Source organism: Lithobates pipiens, unplaced genomic scaffold (assembly GCF_037356315.1).
Source record: "Lithobates pipiens isolate NorthernLeopardFrog02 unplaced genomic scaffold, aLitPip1_a1.2 Scaffold_30, whole genome shotgun sequence".
Classification (NCBI taxonomy): domain Eukaryota; kingdom Metazoa; phylum Chordata; class Amphibia; order Anura; family Ranidae; genus Lithobates; species Lithobates pipiens.
In genome coordinates, this window is record NW_027507791.1 from 29848327 (window position 1) to 29870590 (window position 22264).

General features: G+C 55.4%; 1 protein-coding gene across 2 annotated transcripts in view; it reads right to left on the reverse strand.

Annotated features, from left to right (window-relative positions):
* The window catches only part of LOC143942547 (methanethiol oxidase-like), a 29748-nt gene extending 9230 nt beyond the window's left edge, over nucleotides 1–20518 (reverse strand). For both annotated transcript variants that reach the window (XM_077463876.1, XM_077463877.1), the window contains exons 1-8: nucleotides 20457–20518; nucleotides 12499–12555; nucleotides 12035–12147; nucleotides 8831–9016; nucleotides 8034–8154; nucleotides 7741–7923; nucleotides 1213–1394; nucleotides 808–886 (exon numbers count right to left, since the gene is read on the reverse strand). In XM_077463876.1, the coding sequence (XP_077320002.1) occupies nucleotides 808–886; nucleotides 1213–1394; nucleotides 7741–7923; nucleotides 8034–8154; nucleotides 8831–9016; nucleotides 12035–12147; nucleotides 12499–12555; nucleotides 20457–20460 (925 nt within the window). In that variant the 5' untranslated portion in view covers nucleotides 20461–20518. The remainder of the gene's footprint in view (nucleotides 1–807; nucleotides 887–1212; nucleotides 1395–7740; nucleotides 7924–8033; nucleotides 8155–8830; nucleotides 9017–12034; nucleotides 12148–12498; nucleotides 12556–20456) is intronic.
* Nucleotides 20519–22264: the final 1746 nt, after the last annotated feature.

The following is a 22264-nucleotide window of genomic DNA, read 5'->3' on the forward strand; positions in this document are numbered from 1 at the left end:
CTCCCTGGCCAATCTAGTCTCAGGAATCGCAAACACCTGATTGGCTGGGAGGAGAATCAGGAAGACCACAGCAAATTTGCTATTGGGAGGTGATCGGGGTGCCCACCCTTTTTTAAAAGCCAATTAGAGCCTCAGGCTCTAATCATGTGCTAAAAAAAAAAAAAAAAAAAAAAAAAAATTAGGTGGCTGACGCCCCTGTGCCCCATAGACACGCCACTGTGCCCCATAGACACGCCCCTGTGCCCCTTATAGACGGGCCTCCACTGGTCATTATAAGCTTTATTATAGACCCCGTGGTGTCATCTCTGGGTCTCTGTGCTTCTCTATGCAGTGCAGGCAGATCAATAGCTGGTGGGAGGGGCCACATCCCAGCACTCCTTTTAAAAGCCCCGAGGCACGCGGTGGGAGGAGTTATGCACATATCAAAATCCCCCTCGATGGTCGGGGTGTCAGTCTGGGAGGAGTGGGCGTTCCTATAGGCAGGGCTGTATTTGCATAGGTAACTCCCACATGTTATGCTGAGCCTCCATGGATTGAAATAAATAAATAATGAAAAGGGGGCGGGGCCAGGTACAGTGAAATAGATGATACTGGACATCCTCCAGCCAGGAAAGGGGGGGGTGGGGCTCTGACTTGCTGCAGCTTCTGATGCACATTGTGAGACGCTCACAGTGTGCAGTGAAATCAGAGGAAGACATTTTAGTCTTGCAGAGGAGCCGCTACAACCGGAGGATGTGCTTATAGCTGCAGTTGGGTGGGGGCGGAGTTATTCTCTCACCCAATCAGGGTCATCATACAGCCACTCACCCGGCATCTCCGGCATCGCCCAGCCCTCCACCTTCTTATGTGGCACCCGGATGACCTTCTCAGCCACCCACTTTTCATCCTGTAGGGGTAAAAAAAAACAAAAAACACACATCATACAGCAGGTATCAGTACAGATCTGTCATCAGCTCCTTCACATAAAGTACATTTTAAAATAGAAAAAAACGTTTCTAATAAAGTCGGGTCATGTGATCACGCCCATGTGTAAAGGTTTCAGCAGGTGTGTGGGCGTAGCCTATTCCAGGATCTACAGAACAGATGCAGGTAAGAATCTGCAGGAACGTTTGCCAACATCCCGCCACTCCACGAAACCGACCTGCAGAAGTTTATTTTTTTATTTTTTCACCAATAAAACACTGAGCCCCCATCCCCCCCACAGCCGCTCACCGGCGTCTTGTAGAAGCGGAAGATGGAGGCGCCGAGCGAGGAGCCGACGAATCCCTGCGCAGCGTCCGGGTTGTGCAGGAATCGTATTTCCATAGGAATCAGTCCGTCCGCCCCCAGGTCCAGCGTCTGTATGCGGGTGCGCTTCGTCCAATCCCACACGTGGAGACTCTGACCGTAGTGTCCTGGTATAGAGCAAGAAGGTGATTGAAGGAGCAAAGGTTACATGACTGGGGGGGGGGGGGGATTGGGGTATAAAAGAAGGACAGAGGGAGGACTGGGGTATAATAGAAGGACAGAGGGAGGATTGGGGTAGAATAGAAGGACAGAGGGGGGGTTGGGGTATAATAGAAGGACAGAGGGGGGGATTGGGGTATAATAGAAGGACAGAGGGGAGGATTGGGGTATAGTAGAAGGACAGAGGGGAGGATTGGGGTCAAATAGAAGGACAGAGGGGGGATTGGGGTCGAATAGAAGGACAGAGGGGGGATTGGGGTCAAATAGAAGGACAGAGGGGGGGATTGGGGTAGAATAGAAGGACAGAGGGGGGGATTGGGGTCGAATAGAAGGACAGAGGGGGGATTGGGGTCGAATAGAAGGACAGAGGGAGGATTGGGGTAGAATAGAAGGACAGAGGGAAGATTGGGGTAGAATAGAAGGACAGAGGGAGGATTGGGGTCGAATAGAAGGACGGAGGGAGGATTGGGGTAGAATAGAAGGACTGGGGTAGAATAGAAGGACAGAGGGAAGATTGGGGATCGAATAAAAGGACAGAGGGAAGGACTGGGGTATAATAGAAGGACAGAGGGGAGGATTGGGGTATAATAGAAGGACAGAGGGAGGATTGGGGTAGAATAGAAGGACAGAGGGAAGATTGGGGTAGAATAGAAGGACAGAGGGGGGATTGGGGTCGAATAGAAGGACAGAGGGGGGATTGGGGTCGAATAGAAGGACAGAGGGGGGATTGGGGTCGAATAGAAGGACAGAGGGAGGATTGGGGTAGAATAGAAGGACAGAGGGGGGGATTGGGGTAGAATAGAAGGACAGAGGGGGGGATTGGGGTAGAATAGAAGGACAGAGGGAGGATTGGGGTATAAAAGAAGGACAGAGGGAGGACTGGGGTATAATAGAAGGACAGAGGGAGGATTGGGGTAGAATAGAAGGACAGAGGGGGGGTTGGGGTATAATAGAAGGACAGAGGGGGGATTGGGGTATAATAGAAGGACAGAGGGGGGATTGGGGTATAGTAGAAGGACAGAGGGGAGGATTGGGGTCAAATAGAAGGACAGAGGGGGGATTGGGGTCGAATAGAAGGACAGAGGGGGGATTGGGGTCGAATAGAAGGACAGAGGGGGGATTGGGGTCGAATAGAAGGACAGAGGGGGGATTGGGGTAGAATAGAAGGACAGAGGGAAGATTGGGGTCGAATAGAAGGACAGAGGGGGGATTGGGGTCGAATAGAAGGACAGAGGGGGGATTGGGGTCGAATAGAAGGACAGAGGGGGGGATTGGGGTAGAATAGAAGGACAGAGGGGGGATTGGGGTCGAATAGAAGGACAGAGGGAGGATTGGGGTAGAATAGAAGGACAGAGGGAAGATTGGGGTAGAATAGAAGGACAGAGGGAGGATTGGGGTCGAATAGAAGGACGGAGGGAGGATTGGGGTAGAATAGAAGGACAGAGGGAAGGACTGGGGTAGAATAGAAGGACAGAGGGAAGATTGGGGATCGAATAGAAGGACAGAGGGAAGGACTGGGGTATAATAGAAGGACAGAGGGGAGGATTGGGGTATAATAGAAGGACAGAGGGAGGATTGGGGTAGAATAGAAGGACAGAGGGAAGATTGGGGTAGAATAGAAGGACAGAGGGGGGATTGGGGTCGAATAGAAGGACAGAGGGGGGATTGGGGTCGAATAGAAGGACAGAGGGGGGATTGGGGTCGAATAGAAGGACAGAGGGGGGATTGGGGTCGAATAGAAGGACAGAGGGGGGATTGGGGTAGAATAGAAGGACAGAGGGGGGGATTGGGGTAGAATAGAAGGACAGAGGGAGGATTGGGGTATAATAGAAGGACAGAGGGGAGGATTGGGGTATAATAGAAGGACAGAGGGGAGGATTGGGGTAGAATAGAAGGACAGAGGGAGGATTGGGGTAGAATAGAAGGACAGAGGGGAGGATTGGGGTATAATAGAAGGACAGAGGGGAGGATTGGGGTAGAATAGAAGGACAGAGGGAGGATTGGGGTAGAATAGAAGGACAGAGGGAAGATTGGGGTAGAATAGAAGGACAGAGGGGGGATTGGGGTCGAATAGAAGGACAGAGGGGGGATTGGGGTCGAATAGAAGGACAGAGGGGGGATTGGGGTCGAATAGAAGGACAGAGGGGGGATTGGGGTCGAATAGAAGGACAGAGGGGGGATTGGGGTAGAATAGAAGGACAGAGGGGGGGATTGGGGTAGAATAGAAGGACAGAGGGGGGGATTGGGGTAGAATAGAAGGACAGAGGGGGGGATTGGGGTCGAATAGAAGGACAGAGGGGGGATTGGGGTCGAATAGAAGGACAGAGGGAGGATTGGGGTAGAATAGAAGGACAGAGGGAAGATTGGGGTAGAATAGAAGGACAGAGAGAGGATTGGGGTCGAATAGAAGGACGGAGGGAGGATTGGGGTAGAATAGAAGGACAGAGGGAAGATTGGGGATCGAATAGAAGGACAGAGGGAAGATTGGGGATCGAATAGAAGGACAGAGGGAAGGACTGGGGTAGAATAGAAGGACAGAGGGAAGATTGGGGATCGAATAGAAGGACAGAGGGAAGGACTGGGGTATAATAGAAGGACAGAGGGGAGGATTGGGGTATAATAGAAGGACAGAGGGAGGATTGGGGTAGAATAGAAGGACAGAGGGAAGATTGGGGTCGAATAGAAGGACAGAGGGGGGATTGGGGTCGAATAGAAGGACAGAGGGGGGATTGGGGTCGAATAGAAGGACAGAGGGGGGATTGGGGTCGAATAGAAGGACAGAGGGGGGATTGGGGTCGAATAGAAGGACAGAGGGGGGATTGGGGTCGAATAGAAGGACAGAGGGGGGATTGGGGTAGAATAGAAGGACAGAGGGGGGGATTGGGGTAGAATAGAAGGACAGAGGGAGGATTGGGGTATAATAGAAGGACAGAGGGGAGGATTGGGGTATAATAGAAGGACAGAGGGGAGGATTGGGGTATAATAGAAGGACAGAGGGAGGATTGGGGTAGAATAGAAGGACAGAGGGGAGGATTGGGGTATAATAGAAGGACAGAGGGGAGGATTGGGGTATAATAGAAGGACAGAGGGAAGATTGGGGTCGAATAGAAGGACAGAGGGGGGATTGGGGTAGAATAGAAGGACAGAGGGGGGGATTGGGGTAGAATAGAAGGACAGAGGGGGGATTGGGGTAGAATAGAAGGACAGAGGGGGGGATTGGGGTAGAATAGAAGGACAGAGGGGGGGATTGGGGTCGAATAGAAGGACAGAGGGGGGGATTGGGGTCGAATAGAAGGACAGAGGGGGGATTGGGGTATAATAGAAGGACAGAGGGGGGATTGGGGTATAATAGAAGGACAGAGGGGGGGATTGGGGTATAATAGAAGGACAGAGGGAGGATTGGGGTCGAATAGAAGGACAGAGGGGGGATTGGGGTCGAATAGAAGGACAGAGGGGGGATTGGGGTCGAATAGAAGGACAGAGGGGGGATTGGGGTATAATAGAAGGACAGAGGGGGGATTGGGGTATAATAGAAGGACAGAGGGAGGATTGGGGTCGAATAGAAGGACAGAGGGGGGATTGGGGTCGAATAGAAGGACAGAGGGGGGATTGGGGGTCGAATAGAAGGACAGAGGGGGGATTGGGGTCGAATAGAAGGACAGAGGGGGGATTGGGGTATAATAGAAGGACAGAGGGGGGATTGGGGTATAATAGAAGGACAGAGGGGGGATTGGGGTATAATAGAAGGACAGAGGGGGGATTGGGGTATAATAGAAGGACAGAGGGGGGGATTGGGGTATAATAGAAGGACAGAGGGGGGATTGGGGGTCGAATAGAAGGACAGAGGGAGGATTGGGGTCGAATAGAAGGACAGAGGGAGGATTGGGGTATATTAGAAGGACAGAGGGAGGATTGGGGTATATTAGAAGGACAGAGGGAGGACTGGGGTATAATAGAAGGACAGAGGGGAGGACTGGGGTATAATAGAAGGACAGAGGGGGGATTGGGGTATACCAGTGTAGCACCCAGATGTTTCTTTCAGGTTTTCCTCCACCGTTGCGGCTTCCTTGGACAAGGAGAGACAGTGATCCAACATGGATGATAAATGATAAATATATATAATTCCTGTTATTTATCTACCCTGTGTGAACCACCATTCGCTCATGCGTGTTTATTTTCTGTGATATGCTATGTGCATTACTTGTTGTTATTCCTTTCCCGTTTCCCCACCCCTCACAGTATTTTCCAGGACATTCGCTCTCAGGCTTGAGAGTTCAAATTATTTAAATTTGTGTTTTTGCAAACTCTGAGACGTAGTTTTGTAGGCAGGGGGGGGAGGATGTAGCACTCTGATGTCTAGGCAGGGTTGCTCTTAGATTTACCTACCAGGTATAGTTGCCTTGGCTTTATTGCTAGGGATCATTTGATTTCACCCGAAGTCTGGAATTGCTGCACTTCTCTCTTGTCACTAGGTGGCCGGGTATCTGGGCAGCATTAGATAAGACAAGGGCATTGGAAGTACAGAATAGGCATAGATAGGGTATCTCAGACAATAGGCAGGGATCTTCTTGGGTGCTGGCAGAGCCTATTTATTTGGGTGAGGTCAGGTGATCGGGGGGTTCTGTGCCACCTGGACTGCTGTCTGGGTGGACGTGCGTTGTTTTGCCCCGGGCTGCTATGCCAGAGCCTGAGGCCTATCCCGGGGACATCTGGCTGCTAGGCTGTCTGAAGGCCTATCCAGAAACAAGAGAGCAGCGTAGGGTTGGGACTGCAGAACCTGTCGGGGGTAGAGGAGGAATCTGTCGCCGTTAAAGGGACCAACCACCTTATTACCGGGGACCAATGAGTAGCTGAAGCAAGTACCGGAGCAGTATTCTCACCAACCGGGGGACGTTGAAGAATCGGGAAACTTCTGCAGGTGTCAAGCCAGGGTCCCAGCAAGCGGAGGTGACACTTGAGGAGTATCTGGGTGCCGAGCTAGGGACCCAGCAGGGACGCGGGGGTGACGCTTGAGGAAGATACTCAGTGAGAAGGTTGGAAGATCTCAGGAGATCCAGTGACTGTGGATCGGAAGGTCTAGTGAGGAGAGACGTGGGAGCTCAGTGGAGTGAAGAAGATCTACAAGAAGGGATTGTAGAGGAAGTACAGAAGTTCATTACAACTTGTGTTAGAAACGGTTATAAGACTGTTGCCATAGGAGACAACAATCCTACACATCCAGACATGGCGTCCTGCTGGGTGCCTTTCCCCGCATGGCTGTCTACCTGTAGAAGTCTTGGAGTCGGCCAATTAACATTGCAACTACTAAAAGGTGTCCTGGCCCCAACCCCCTACCCCACAGTTCTGTTCAAGAGAAAATAAATCTCTTTGAATTCAAGAAATGTCTGCCGCCCATGAATCTACCTTGCATTGCACCCACCATGCCTTGTAACCCACTCTACACAGAAGGATGTCAGCTGTCCCCCAACTCTGGAGGTTCTCATTAGACCAAAGGGGCCCCAGGACCTTGCTACAATAGAAGGACAGAGGGGAGGATTGGGGTATAATAGAAGGACAGAGGTAAGGATTGGGGTATAATAGAAGGACTGAGGGAGGATTGGGGTATAATAGAAGGACAGAGGGAAGGATTGGGGTATAATAGAAGGACAGAGGGAGGATTGGGGTATAATAGAAGGACAGAGGGGAGGATTGGGGTATCATAGAAGGACAGAGGGGAGGATTGGGGTATAATAGAAGGACAGAGGGGAGGATTGGGGTATCATAGAAGGAAAGAGGGGAGGATTGGGGTATAATAGAAGGACAGAGGGGAGGATTGGGGTATAATAGAAGGACAGAGGGGAGGATTGGGGTATAATAGAAGGACAGAGGGGAGGATTGGGGTATCATAGAAGGAAAGAGGGGAGGATTGGGGTATAATAGAAGGACAGAGGGGAGGATTGGGGTATAATAGAAGGACAGAGGGGAGGATTGGGGTATAATAGAAGGACAGAGGGTGGACTGGGGTATAATAGAAGGACGGAGGGGGGACTGGGGTAAAATAGAAGGACGGAGGGGGGACTGGGGTATAATAGAAGGACAGAGGGGGGATTGGGGTTTAATAGAGGGACGGAGGGGGGATTGGGGTATAATAGAAGGACGGAGGGGGGACTGGGGTATAATAGAAGGACAGAGGGGGGATTGGGGTATAATAGAGGGGCGGAGGGGGGATTGGGGTAGCAATGGATGAATTTGGCTCCCAGCAGTCCCATTTTGTACTGATCTTTGCCCCCATTTACCCTTCTGCACCCCTCTTACCCGCTTTCACGTCCTCTATGTTGAACTCTTTGGTAAAGATCTTCGGCACTCCCATCTCGGTGCTGATCATGACGTTGCGGCGCGGTTGGTACCAGAAGTCGTAGCCGAAGGGCGAAGCGTTGCCCTCCACCTCCCAGTTCCCCTTCACCTCGAACGTCTCTCCATCCAGCAGCACGAAGCCTCCTGAGATACAGAAATCGGTTGACGTCATCCTCATGGAAAGGTCAATAAGACTTTTAAAGGACAAACCTTTAAAACCTGTAGGCCCACCGAGCGTAGACGATGGCGCTCACCTTTGCCGTTCCCAGCGGGGTCCCCCAGAGCACTGATCATGACCTCCCCGCTGCCCAGGCAGTGCGGGGTGTGCAGGTACGCCAAGCCACACTTCTTGTGCACTTCCTCCGGCTCCACCACCTGTAGGGAGGAGAATCCCGGTCAGGTCACAGCCGGGCAGTACTGGGACAGGGTCGTCCAGCGCCCAGGACAAGGCTGCAGAATTGCACCCGCCTCCCCCTACATGCCATAGAATGGGTTTACCACCCTGCGTCCATTTTTGCTTCACTGCGCTCAGGGCAACCTTCCCTCTTGCCCACCCCTTGTCCCGGCCCTGCATCCAGGCACATACATGGGAGCTGCCCAGCCAGTCCTGAGAATTACACAGCTCTGCCAGCCTTCCAACCTGATCTCTCTCTATTGCAATTATGCAGTCAAAACCTGGGAACTTTCCCCGATTTGGCTTTCAAGTCCGTCTCCTGGGCCTCCAGATTACCGGGAGCTCTCCTCTACACCGATGAGGTCACCCCCTCCTTCCTATCAGCATGTTCCCTTCAGCACATGTCCATGCAGGACTCCTGATTGGCTCTGAGCAATGCCCCTCCCTCTCTTAATCCAAGAGCTGCTGTCCAGGTGGCAGATATAAGGACAGGTTCAGGTACTCACATCAGCTGCCTATAGAAATATCTGGAATATGATATGATATGGCGGTTATAGGAGGGAGGGGATGGTGGCCCCCCGGGACGGTTTATTTAGAGGAAAGATGAGTTAGTAAATGGGCAAAGAGGACCGGACGAGCTGATCGGAGGGTGCCCACCTTGTGGATGCGGGGGGCCCGGCGGTCGGTGCCCACGTCCACCACGTAGATGCGGGAGGAGATGAGGGAGGGGAGGACGAGCTTGTCCCGGACTTTGTTGACATCCCCGAAGCAGCTGCTGCAGGTGTTCCAGCCGCAGTGGTGGAGCTCATCGTTCAGGTTGGGCATCGGCAGGCGGTGGATGACCTGGAAGGAGGAGCAAGGCGAGTCATAGCTGGTATCCGGAAACCTCACCTGTAGGATACCTGCCTGTCTGTACCCGCCCACTTACCTTAGTGAGCACCTGGCTGCACCCTTACCCAGGTGAGCACCTGGCTGCACCCTTACCCAGGTGAGCACCTGGCTGCACCCTTACCCAGGTGAGCACCTGGCTGCACCCTTACCCAGGTGAGCACCTGGCTGCACCCTTACCCAGGTGAGCACCTGGCTGCACCCTTACCCAGGTGAGCACAGTGATCCAACATGGATGATAATGCTTAATATTCATGCTCTTTATTACTGTACATAGTAGATAGATAGGATATACGACTAAGGTTGATATTCTCCCTTAACCAGTTGGGTGGTACACCACACGTTAAGCTGTATATATAATTCCTGTTATTTATCTACCCTGTGCGAACTACCATTCGCTCATGCGTGTTTATTTTCTGTGATATGCCATGTGCATTACTTGTTGTTATTCCTTTCCCATTTCCCCACCTATCCCAGTTTTTGCCAGGACATTCACTCTCAGTCTTGAGAGCTCAAATTATTTATTTTTTGCAAACTCCGAGACGTAGTTTTGTAGGCAGGGGGGGGAGGATGTAGCACCCTGATGTCTAGGCAGTGTTGCTCTTAGATTTACCTGCCAGGTATAGTTGCCTTGGCTTTATTGCTAGGGATCATTTGATTTCACCCGAAGTCTGGAATTGCTGCACTTCTCTCTTGTCACTAGGTGGCCGGGTATCTGGGCAGCATTAGATAAGACAAGGGCATTGCAAGGACAGAATAGGAATAGATGGAGTATCTCAGCCAGTGGGCAGGGATCTTCTTGGGTCCCTTGGCCTGCTGGGAGAGCCTATTTATTTGGGTGAGGTCGGGGGATCGGGGGTTCTGTGCCACCTGGACGGCTGTCTGGGTGGACGTGCGTTGTTTTGCCCCGGGCTGCTAGGCCAGAGCCTGAGGCCTATCCCGGGGATATCTGGCTGCTAGGCTGTCTGAAGGCCTATCCAGAAACAAGAGAGCAGCGTAGGGTTGGGACTGCAGAACCTGTCAGGGGTAGAGGAGAAAGCTGTCGCCATTAAGGGACCAACCACTTTATTACCGGGGACCAATGAGTAGCTGAAGCAAGTACCGGAGCAGTATTCTCACCAACCGGGGACGTTGAAGAATCGGGAAACTTCAGCAGGTGTCCAGCAAGCGGAGGTGACGCTTGAGGAGTAGCTGAGTGCCGAGCTAGGGACCCAGCAGGGACTTTGGGGGTGACGCTTGAGGAAGATACTCAGTGAGAAGGTTGGAAGAGCTCAGGAGATCCAGTGACTGTGGATCGGAAGGTCTAGTGAGGAGAGACGTGGGAGCTCAGTGGAGTGAAGAAGATCTACAAGAAGTGATTGTAGAGGAAGTACAGAAGTTCCTTACAACTTGTGTTAGAAACAGTTATAAGACTGTTGCCATAGGAGACAGCAATCCTACACATACAGACGTGATGTCCTGCTGGGTGCCTTTGCCTGCATGGCTGTCTACCTGTAGAAGTCTCAGAGTCTGCCAATTAACATTGCAACTACTAAAGGGTGTCCTGGCCCTAACCCTCTCTCCCACAGTTCTGCATCCTTCCCCAGGTGAGCACCTGGCTGCACCCTACCCCAGCTGAGCTCCTGGCTGCACCCTACCCCAGCTGAGCTCCTGGCTGCACCCTACCCCAGCTGAGCTCCTGGCTGCACCCTACCCCAGCTGAGCTCCTGGCTGCACCCTACCCCAGCTGAGCTCCTGGCTGCACCCTACCCCAGCTGAGCTCCTGGCTGCACCCTACCCCAGCTGAGCTCCTGGCTGCACCCTACCCCAGCTGAGCTCCTGGCTGCACCCTACCCCAGCTGAGCTCCTGGCTGCACCCTACCCCAGCTGAGCTCCTGGCTGCACCCTACCCCAGCTGAGCTCCTGGCTGCACCCTACCCCAGCTGAGCTCCTGGCTGCACCCTACCCCAGCTGAGCTCCTGGCTGCACCCTTCCCCAGGTGAGCTCCTGGCTGCACCCTTCCCCAGGTGAGCTCCTGGCTGCACCCTTCCCCAGGTGAGCTCCTGGCTGCACCCTACCCCAGCTGAGCTCCTGGCTGCACCCTTCCCCAGCTGAGCTCCTGGCTGCACCCTTCCCCAGCTGAGCTCCTGGCTGCACCCTTCCCCAGCTGAGCTCCTGGCTGCACCCTTCCCCAGCTGAGCTCCTGGCTGCACCCTTCCCCAGGTGAGCTCCTGGCTGAACCCTACCCCAGGTGAGCTCCTGGCTGCACCCTACCCCAGGTGAGCTCCTGGCTGCACCCTACCCCAGGTGAGCTCCTGGCTGCACCCTACCCCAGGTGAGCTCCTGGCTGCACCCTATCCCAGGTGAGCTCCTGGCTGCACTCATCCACTTTCCTGGGGGGGGGGGGGGGGGCACCCATATGTACTCACTCCCTTCCCCATGGTGGCACCCATCTGTACTAACCCACTTCCCCAGGGGGGCACCCATCTGTACGCACCCCTTCCTCCCATAAATGCCTTTCTATACCCACCTACTTACCCCAGTGAGCATCTGTCTGTACCAGCCCCTTTACCTGGTGACCACTTATGTACCCTCCCTCCTTCCTATAGTGAGCACCCAGCTGTACCCGCCCACTTACCCTGCTGACCACCTGGCTGTAACCTGCCCCCTTCCCTAGGGGGGCACCCGGCTGTACCCTGCCCCCTTCCCCAGGGGGACACCTATTTATACTCTTCCCTTATTGAGCACCTCTCTGTACCTGCCTCCCATCCCCCATGTCTGTACTCGCCTATTTCCCCCAGTAAACACCGGTCACAGCCATTCCCTGCCGGACAAATCTCAAACTTGTGTTCACCAAAACAGAAAATTCCACCCCGCACTCCACCTGTAGCCAAAATATACCTTTTGGGTGGGACGGCCCTTCATTGGGTCATGAATGCAGTTTCAGGGCCCTCCCCCGAGGAACAAACATGCTATGAAATTCATGAGCCTCACCTGGGAGTAATGGGGAGATTTGGGGTCCACATCCACCGTGGCCAGGTAGTCAGGCTTGTTGTTGCCGGTGTTGCGGTAGATGCAGGGGACGTAGATCAGCTCCTCTCTGGGGCCTGTACAGGACAGACATGGTGAGTGGTGGGATACAGGGGGGCCACACATAACCCCCAGGTCATAAAAGAGGTTCAACTTCTTATTCTTGGTGGGAGCAAACAGGAACATAATTTGGTCCCACCCAGCAAATGCTGCAGAACTTGAAGCTGAGCTGCTCCAAGATTCAGCAGGCCCTTTCACAGTGCCTCTGAGTGAGACAGCAGACATCTTGCCTCTCTCTTACATATAGAGGGCAGAGCTGAAACCAGGGAACACCCAGCAAAAGAGGGCCTGCCAATATATTCAAAATATCTACACTAAAGCCTACAGCTGTACTCTGATTCTTTCGACCACCCAGCAAGGGGCCCTACCTTTCATGGCATCCAGAGGAGACTTGTATCCGGATCTATGTGATCCACACTTAGTAGCTGGAAAACAATAAACAACAAGAACTGGTCACAAGATGCCCCCCATAGCTCTGACACCCCAGCGCTGTACAGAGATCACTGAGCCAATCCCATTATTCTCGGTACCAGAGGAGCTTACACTCTAATGTCCCCTCCCCCACAGTCACATCAGTCTCTGTACAGAGGAGCTTACACTCTAATGTCCCCTCCCCCCACAGTCAAATCAGTCTCTGTACAGAGGAGCTTACACTCTAATGTCCCCTCCCCCCACAGTCACATCAGTCTCTGTACAGAGGAGCTTACACTCTAATGTCCCCCCTCCCCCACAGTCACATCAGTCTCTGTACAGAGGAGCTTACACTCTAATGTCCCCTCCCCCACAGTCACATCAGTCTCTGTACAGAGGAGCTTACACTCTAATGTCCCCCCCCCCCCCCACAGTCACATCAGTCTATGTACAGAGGGGCATACACTCTAATGTCCCCTCCCCCCACAGTCACATCAGTCTCTGTACAGAGGAGCTTAAACTCTAATGTCCCCTCCCCCCCACAGTCACATCAGTCTCTGTACAAAGGAGCTTACACTCTAATGTCCCCTCCCCCCCACAGTCACATCAGTCTCTGTACAGAGGAGCTTACACTCTAATGTCCCCTCCCCCCCCACAGTCACATCAGTCTCTGTACAGAGGAGCTTACACTCTAATGTCCCCTCCCCCCCACAGTCACATCAGTCTCTGTACAGAGGAGCTTACACTCTAATGTCCCCTCCCCCCCACAGTCACATCAGTCTCTGTACAGAGGAGCTTACACTCTAATGTCCCCTCCCCCCACAGTCACATCAATCTCTGTACAGAGGAGCTTACACTCTAATGTCCCCTCCCCCCACAGTCACATCAGTCTCTGTACAGAGGAGCTTACACTCTAATGTCCCCTCCCCCCACAGTCACATCAGTCTCTGTACAGAGGAGCTTACACTCTAATGCCCCCTCCCCCACAGTCACATCAATCTCTGTACAGAGGAGCTTACACTCTAATGTCCCCTCCCCCCACAGTCACATCAGTCTCTGTACAGAGGAGCTTACACTCTAATGTCCCCTCCCCCCACAGTCACATCAATCTCTGTACAGAGGAGCTTACACTCTAATGTCCCCTCCCCCCACAGTCACATCAGTCTCTGTACAGAGGAGCTTACACTCTAATGTCCCCTCCCCCCACAGTCACATCAGTCTCTGTACAGAGGAGCTTACACTCTAATGTCCCCTCCCCCACAGTCACATCAGTCTCTGTACAGAGGAGCTTACACTCTAATGTCCCCTCCCCCCACAGTCACATCAGTCTCTGTACAGAGGAGCTTACACTCTAATGTGCCCCCCCCCCCCCCCCCCACAGTCACATCAGTCTCTGTACAGAGGAGCTTACACTCTAATGTCCCCTCCCCCACAGTCACATCAGTCTCTGTACAGAGGAGCTTACACTCTAATGTGCCCCCCCCCCCCCACAGTCACATCAGTTATTGTACCTTGGATCAGGTGGTAAGGTGAGTCATGCAATAGCATGCTGGGTGGCATGGTGGTGGGTGGCTGCGGGCAGTCAGGTGGGTCAGGCAGTAGGGCAGATCAGGAGGTCAGGTGGTAAGGCGAGTCAGACAGTGGCATGGTGGTAGGGTGATAGGCGAGTTAGGAGGTAGGGTGGATCGGGCAGGCAGGCGGGCGGCCAGGCGGTAGGGTGGATCAGGCAATAGGGTAGTAGGCGGCTGCGGACGGTCAGGCGGTAGGGTGATGGGTGGCATGGGGGTAGGGTGGCGGGTGAGTAAGGCAGCTGCAGGCGGTAGGGTGGATCAGGCGGTAGCATGGTGGGTGGCTGCGGGTGCCAGGTGGGTCAGGCGGTAGGGTGGGTGGCTGTGAGCAGTCAGGCGGTAGGGTGGTTCAGGCGTTAAGGTGAGCCAGACGGTAGCATGGTGGGTGTTAGGGTGGTGGATGAGTCAGGCGGTAGGGTGGATCGGGCGGTCAGACGGTCAGACGGTAGGGTGACTAAGGCGGTAGGTGGCTGCAGGCAGTCAGGTGAATCAGGCGGTAGCATGGTGGGTGGCTGCGGGCGGTCAGATGGTGGGATGCTGCAGGCGGTAGGGTGGATCAGGCGGTAGGGTGGTGGGTGAGTCAGGCGGTAGCATGGTGGGTGGCTGCAGGCGATCAGGTGGTAGGTGGCTGTGGACGGTCAGGCGGTAGGTTGCATCAGGCGGTAAGGTGAGTCAGGCAGTAAGGAGGTGGGTGGCTGCGGGCGGTCAGGTGGATCAGGCGGTAGGGGGGTGAGTGAGTTAGGCGGTAGGGTGGTGGGTGGCGGCGGGCAGTCAGGCAGTAGGGTGGATCAGGCGGTAAGACGAGTCAGATGGTGACATGTGTGTGCAGGTCAGGCGGCTGCAGGCGGTAGAGTGAGTCAGGCGGCAAGGTGAGTGAGGCGGCAAGGTGGGGGATGGTTGTGGGCTATCAGGCGGTAGGGTGGTGGGTGAGTCAGGCGGTAGGTGGCTGCGGCAGTCAGGCGGTGGGGTGGATCAAGCGGTAAGGTGAGTCATGCGGTGGCATAGTGGTAGGGTGGTGGGTGAGTCAGGCGGTAGGGTGGATCGGTTGGTGGGTGGCTGCGGGCGGTCAGGTGCATCAGGCGGTAGCATGGTGGTAGGGTTGTGAAAGAGTCTGGTGGCGGTAGAGCGAGTCAGGCGGCAAGGTGAGTGAGGCGGCAAGGTGGTGGATAGTTGCGGGCTGTCAGGCGGTAGGGTGGTGGTTGAGTCAGGCGGTAGGTGGCTGCGGGCAGTCAGGCAGTGGGGTGGATCAGGTGGTAGGTGCCTGTGGACGGTCAGGCGGTAGGTTGCATCAGGCGGTAAGGTGAGTCATGCGGTGGCATAGTGGTAGGGTGGTGGGTGAGTCAGGCGGTAGGGTGGATCGGGTGGTGGGTGGCTGCGGGCGGTCAGGTGCATCAGGCGGTAGCATGGTGGTAGGGTTGTGAAAGAGTCTGGTGGCGGTAGAGCGAGTCAGGCGGCAAGGTGAGTGAGGCGGCAAGGTGGTGGATAGTTGCGGGCTGTCAGGCGGTAGGGTGGTGGTTGAGTCAGGCGGTAGGTGGCTGCGGGCAGTCAGGCAGTGGGGTGGATCAGGTGGTAGGGTGGTGGGTGGCTGCGGGCGGTCAGGTGGATCAGGCGGTAGCATGGTGGTTGGGTTGTGGGAGAGTCAGGCGGCTGCAGGCGGTAGAGTGAGTCAGGCAGCAAGGTGGTGGGTGGTTGCGGGCAGTCAGATGGTAGGGTGGATCAAGCGGTGAGTAGAGTCATGCGGTAGCGTGGTTGGTGGCATGCTGGTAGGGTGGTGTGTAAGTCAGGTGGTCGGGTGGATCAGGCGGTAGGGTGGTGGGTGGCTGCGGGGGCGGTCAGGCGGTATGGTGAGTCAGGCAGTGGGTTGGAGGGTTGCTGCGGGCGGTAGGGTGGATTAGGCAGTAGGGTGGTAGGTGGCTGCGGGTGGTCAGGCGTTAGGGTGCATCAGGCGGAAAGGCGAGTCAGGCAGTAGCATGGTGGGTGGCTGCAGGCAGTCAAGCGGATCAGGCGGTAAGGAAGGATCAGGAAGTAGCATGGTGGAGGGGCTTTGGACAGTCAGGTGGTAGGGTGGGACAGGCGGAGGCATGGTGGGTGACTGCGGGCGGTCAGGTTGGTCAGGTGGTAGGGTGGGTGGCTGCAGACGGTCAGGTGGGTCAGGCGGTAGCATGGTGGGTTGCTGCGGGTGGATCAGGCGGTAGCATGGTGGGTGGCTGTGGACAGTCAGGGGGGTAGGGTGGGTCAGGTGGTAGGTGGCTGCGGGTGGATCAGTCGGTAGCATGGTGGGTGGCTGCGGGCGGTCAGGTGGGTCAGGTGGTAGGTGGCTGCGGGCGGTTGGGTGGATCAGGCAGTAGCATAGTGGGTGGCTGTGAACAGTTAGGGGGTAGGGTAGGTCAGGCGGTAGGTGGCTGCGGGTGGTCGGATGGATCAGGCGGGTGGCTGCAGGCGGTCAGGTTGGTCAGGTGGTAGAGTGGATTAGGCGATAGCATGGTTGGTGGGCAAGTTAGACAGTAGGGTGGGTCAGGTGGTCGGGTGGTGGGTGGCTGCGGGCGGTCAGGTGGGTCAGGCGGTAGCATGGTGGGTTGCTGCGGGTGGATCAGGCGGTAGCATGGTGGGTGGCTGTGGATAGTCAGGGGGGTAGGGTGGGTCAGGTGGTAGGTGGCTGCGGGTGGATCAGTCGGTAGCATGGTGGGTGGCTGCGGGCGGTCAGGTGGGTCAGGTGGTAGGTGGCTGCGGGCGGTTGGGTGGATCAGGCAGTAGCATAGTGGGTGGCTGTGGACAGTTAGGGGGTAGGGTAGGTCAGGCGGTAGGTGGCTGCGGGCGGTTGGGTGGATCAGGCAGTAGCATAGTGGGTGGCTGTGAACAGTTAGGGGGTAGGGTAGATCAGGTGGTAGGTGGCTGCGGGTGGTCGGATGGATCAGGCGGGTGGCTGCAGGCGGTCAGGTTGGTCAGGTGGTAGAATGGATTAGGCGATAGCATGGTTGGTGGGCAAGTTAGACAGTAGGGTGGGTCAGGTGGTCGGGTGGTGGGTGGCTGCGGAAGGTAGGTGGATCAGATGGTAGGATGCGGTGGGCCAGCAGTCAGCGGGTAAATAATTATGCAGACTCTGGGAGGGGCACACAGGATGTTGGCATTTGCCATGTAAGATTGCTCTGCATGGGGAGAGATTATAAGGCGGGCACAGGAGCGCGCTATAGATGCCAACACAGGAGATTATAGTTCAGGGGCACTGAGGAAGGGGCACCCCCTATGGGAATAGAAGGAAGGGGCGCCCTCCTATGGGAATAGAGGGAAAGGGGTGCCCTCCTATGGGAATAGAGGGAAAGGGGTGCCCTCCTATGGGAATAGAGGGAAAGGGGTGCCCTCCTATGGGAATAGAGGGAAAGGGGCGCCCTCCTATGGGAATAGAGGGAAAGGGGCGCCCTCCTATGGGAATAGAGGGAAAGGGGCGCCCTCCTATGTGAATAGAAGGAAGGGGTGCCCTCCTATGGGAATAGAGGGGAAGGGGCGCCCTCCTATGTGAATAGAAGGAAGGGGCGCCCTCCTATGGGAATAGAGGGAAGGGGCGCCCTCCTATGTGAATAGAAGGAAGGGGTGCCCTCCTATGGGAATAGAGGGAAAGGGGTGCCCTCCTATGGGAATAGAGGGAAAGGGGTGCCCTCCTATGGGAATAGAAGGAAGGGGTGCCCTCCTATGGGAATAGAAGGAAGGGGCGCCCCCTATGTGAATAGAAGGAAGGGGTGCCCTCCTATGGGAATAGAAGGAAGGGGCGCCCTCCTATGGGAATAGAGGGAAGGGGCGCCCTCCTATGGGAATAGAGGGAAGGGGCGCCCTCCTATGGGAATAGAGGGAAGGGGCGCCCTCCTATGGGAATAGAGGGAAGGGGCGCCCTCCTATGGGAATAGAGGGAAGGGGCGCCCTCCTATGGGAATAGAGGGAAGGGGCGCCCTCCTATGGGAATAGAGGGAAGGGGCGCCCTCCTATGTGAATAGAAGGAAGGGGTGCCCTCCTATGGGAATAGAGGGAAAGGGGCGCCCTCCTATGTGAATAGAAGGAAAGGGGTGCCCTCCTATGGGAATAGAGGGAAGGGGCGCCCCCTATGGGAATATATGGAAGGAGCGCCCCCTATGTGAATAGAAGGAAGGGGCGCCCCCTATGTGAATAGAAGGAAGGGGCGCCCTCCTATGGGAATAGAGGGAAGGGGCGCCCCCTATGGGAATAGAGGGAAAGGGGTGCCCTCCTATGGGAATAGAGGGAAGGGGCGCCCTCCTATGGGAATAGAAGGAAGGGGTGCCCTCCTATGGGAATAGAAGGAAGGGGCGCCCCCTATGTGAATAGAAGGAAGGGGTGCCCTCCTATGGGAATAGAAGGAAGGGGCGCCCCCTATGTGAATAGAAGGAAGGGGTGCCCTCCTATGGGAATAGAAGGAAGGGGCGCCCTCCTATGGGAATAGAGGGAAGGGGCGCCCTCCTATGGGAATAGAGGGAAGGGGCGCCCTCCTATGGGAATAGAGGGAAGGGGCGCCCTCCTATGGGAATAGAGGGAAGGGGCGCCCTCCTATGGGAATAGAGGGAAGGGGCGCCCTCCTATGTGAATAGAAGGAAGGGGTGCCCTCCTATGGGAATAGAGGGAAAGGGGCGCCCTCCTATGTGAATAGAAGGAAAGGGGTGCCCTCCTATGGGAATAGAGGGAAGGGGCGCCCCCTATGGGAATATATGGAAGGAGCGCCCCCTATGTGAATAGAAGGAAGGGGCGCCCCCTATGTGAATAGAAGGAAGGGGCGCCCTCCTATGGGAATAGAGGGAAGGGGCGCCCCCTATGGGAATAGAGGGAAGGGGCGCCCACTATGTGAATAGAAGGAAGGGGTGCCCTCCTATGGGAATAGAGGGAAGGGGCGCCCCCCTATGTGAATAGAACTAAGGGGTGCCCTCCTATGGGAATAGAGGGAAAGGGGCGCCCTCCTATGGGAATAGAGGGAAAGGGATGCCCTCCTATGGGAATAGAACTAAGGGGCGCCCTCCTATGGGAATAGAACTAAGGGGCGCCCTCCTATGGGAATAGAACTAAGGGGCGCCCTCCTATGGGAATAGAACTAAGGGGCGCCCTCCTATGGGAATAGAACTAAGGGGCGCCCTCCTATGGGAATAGAACTAAGGGGCGCCCTCCTATGGGAATAGAACTAAGGGGCGCCCTCCTATGGGAATAGAGGGAAAGGGGCGCCCTCCTATGGGAAAAGAGGGAAGGGGCGCCCTCCTATGTGAATAGAACTAAGGGGCGCCCTCCTATGTGAATAGAACTAAGGGGCGCCCTCCTATGGGAATAGAGGGAAGAGGCGCCCTCCTATGGGAATAGAACTAAGGGGCGCCCTCCTATGGGAATAGAGGGAAGAGGCGCCCTCCTATGGGAATAGAACTAAGGGGCGCCCTCCTATGGGAATAGAGGGAAAGGGGCGCCCTCCTATGGGAATAGAACTAAGGGGCGCCCCCCTATGTGAATAGAGGGAAGGGGCGCCCCCCTATGTGAATAGAACTAAGGGGCGCCCTCCTATGGGAATAGAACTAAGGGGCGCCCTCCTATGGGAATAGAGGGAAAGTGAGATTGCTGAGTAACCAGCAGTGGAAAATCCTCAGTCTGTACCATTCTTCAGTACACGGCCCGTCACACGGGTAGGTTGGGTGTGTAGATCTCCCGGAGCCTCAGACAGGTAACAGAATATCCCAGGTCGGGGCGTTTGGGGCGATGGGTGGAACCGCCCTGATATTGCAACCCACGCCCAAAATCTGGCGGCATCGCCCGCTTCACACGATGTTATCTTATTTGGGACGTTCTGAATGCCCCGGAGCTCTCCTGTCCTCAGTCATTCCAACACCCCATCCAGCAAACTTCTTCCAACACACCCCGAAGTATGGTGCCGGCATGCCGGAGTGGCCTCTCAGTGGCATATCTTTTCAGCGTGTCTCGAGTGGCTGGAACCCCCAGTGGATGGGTGATGTAGAAGGAACGCTAAAGTGACCCCTCAGCCATTATTACTATAGGAGGTCATTTCAGCATGCCTAAAGGGTCTATAGACCCTCAATGGACGGGGGAGGGGTAAGGAACGCTAAAGTGACCTCATAATCAGGATTCCTAAAACTGGAGAGTACAAAACCCGGTACAGCTGTGCATGGGAGCCAATCAGCTTCTGCCAATGGATCAGCATGACAAGGGGGGGGGGGCTCATCTCTTCTCCACTCCATTCCACACACGCTGCAATCACTCATCAGGCTGACAGACAATGGAGGAAAACAGAACCTCCCTACAGGATATCACAGAGGGTCAGAAAGAGGAGATGGGGCACTGATGAAGAGTCTCACCCATGTCGCTGCGATCTCTCTGTGTTCCCAGTTGCTAACCAACCTGTGATCAGATACTGAACTCACCCAACACTCTGCTTACATAGTCTGGGGGAGGGATAAGGGAGGAGCCAAGGAGGGGGGGGGAGAGGGAGGGGTGTCCAGGCACCGATCATCACTGAATGCAGAACGAGAATCCGAAATTTCCCTTCTGTGCCCATTATGAGGGGTTCCCACCATCCCTGTGCTGAGTTCCCGGGTCTGTACACCCGCTGTGCCCATTATGAGGGGTTCCCACCATCCCTGTGCTGAGTTCCCGGGTCTGTACACCCGCTGTGCCCATTATGAGGGGTTCCCACCATCCCTGTGCTGAGTTCCCGGGTCTGTACACCCGCTGTGCCCATTATGAGGGGTTCCCATAATCCCTGTGCTGAGTTCCCGGGTCTGTACACCCGCTGTGCCCATTATGAGGGGTTCCCACCTTCCCTGTGCCGAGTTCCCGGGTCTGTACACCCGCTGTGCCCATTATGAGGGGTTCCCATAATCCCTGTGCTGAGTTCCCGGGTCTGTACACCCGCTGTGCCCATTATGAGGGGTTCCCACCATCCCTGTGCTGAGTTCCCGGGTCTGTACACCCGCTGTGCCCATTATGAGGGGTTCCCACCATGCCTGTGCTGAGTTCCCGGGTCTGTACACCCGCTGTGCCCATTATGAGGGGTTCCCACCATGCCTGTGCCGAGTTCCCGGGTTTGTACACCCGCTGTGCCCATTATGAGGGGTTCCCACCATGCCTGTGCCGAGTTCCCGGGTTTGTACACCCGCTGTGCCCATTATGAGGGGTTCCCATAATCCCTGTGCTGAGTTCCCGGGTCTGTACACCCGCTGTGCCCATTATGAGGGGTTCCCACCATGCCTGTGCTGAGTTCCCGGGTCTGTACACCCGCTGTGCCCATTATGAGGGGTTCCCACCATGCCTGTGCCGAGTTCCCGGGTTTGTACACCCGCTGTGCCCATTATGAGGGGTTCCCACCATGCCTGTCCTGAGTTCCCGGGTTTGTACACCCGCTGTGCCCATTATGAGGGGTTCCCATAATCCCTGTGCTGAGTTCCCGGGTCTGTACACCCGCTGTGCCCATTATGAGGGGTTCCCACCATCCCTGTGCTGAGTTCCTGGGTCTGTACACCCGCTGTGCCCATTATGAGGGGTTCCCACCATCCCTGTGCCGAGTTCCCGGGTCTGTACACCCGCTGTGCCCATTATGAGGGGTTCCCACCATCCCTGTGCCGAGTTCCCGGGTCTGTACACCCGCTGTGCCCATTATGAGGGGTTCTCACCATCCCTGTGCTGAGTTCCCGGGTCTGTACACCCGCTGTGCCCATTATGAGGGGTTCCCACCATCCCTGTGCCGAGTTCCCGGGTCTGTACACCCGCTGTGCCCATTATGAAGGGTTCCCACCATCCCTGTGCTGAGTTCCCGGGTCTGTACACCCGCTGTGCCTATTATGAGGGGTTCTCTCCATCCCTGTGCTGAGTTCCCGGGTCTGTACACCCGCTGTGCCCATTATGAGGGGTTCCCACCATCCCTGTGCTGTGTTGCTTCTCTTTTCACTGTCCAGTCACAGGTTGGGGGCTTGTCTGGGATGACCTAGGTTTAGGGGAAAGTACTGGCCATTGGACTGAGGACACCTAGTGGCAGAAAACAAGTACTGTGGGGGTGATTTGTGGATTGAACGTGAACATTGCAGCAAAAGTAAATTTATCTTGAGAAAGTAAAATTAGATGTTATATTGGAGTTCTGATTTAAGGTGGTAGGTGACCCCGGAAACTG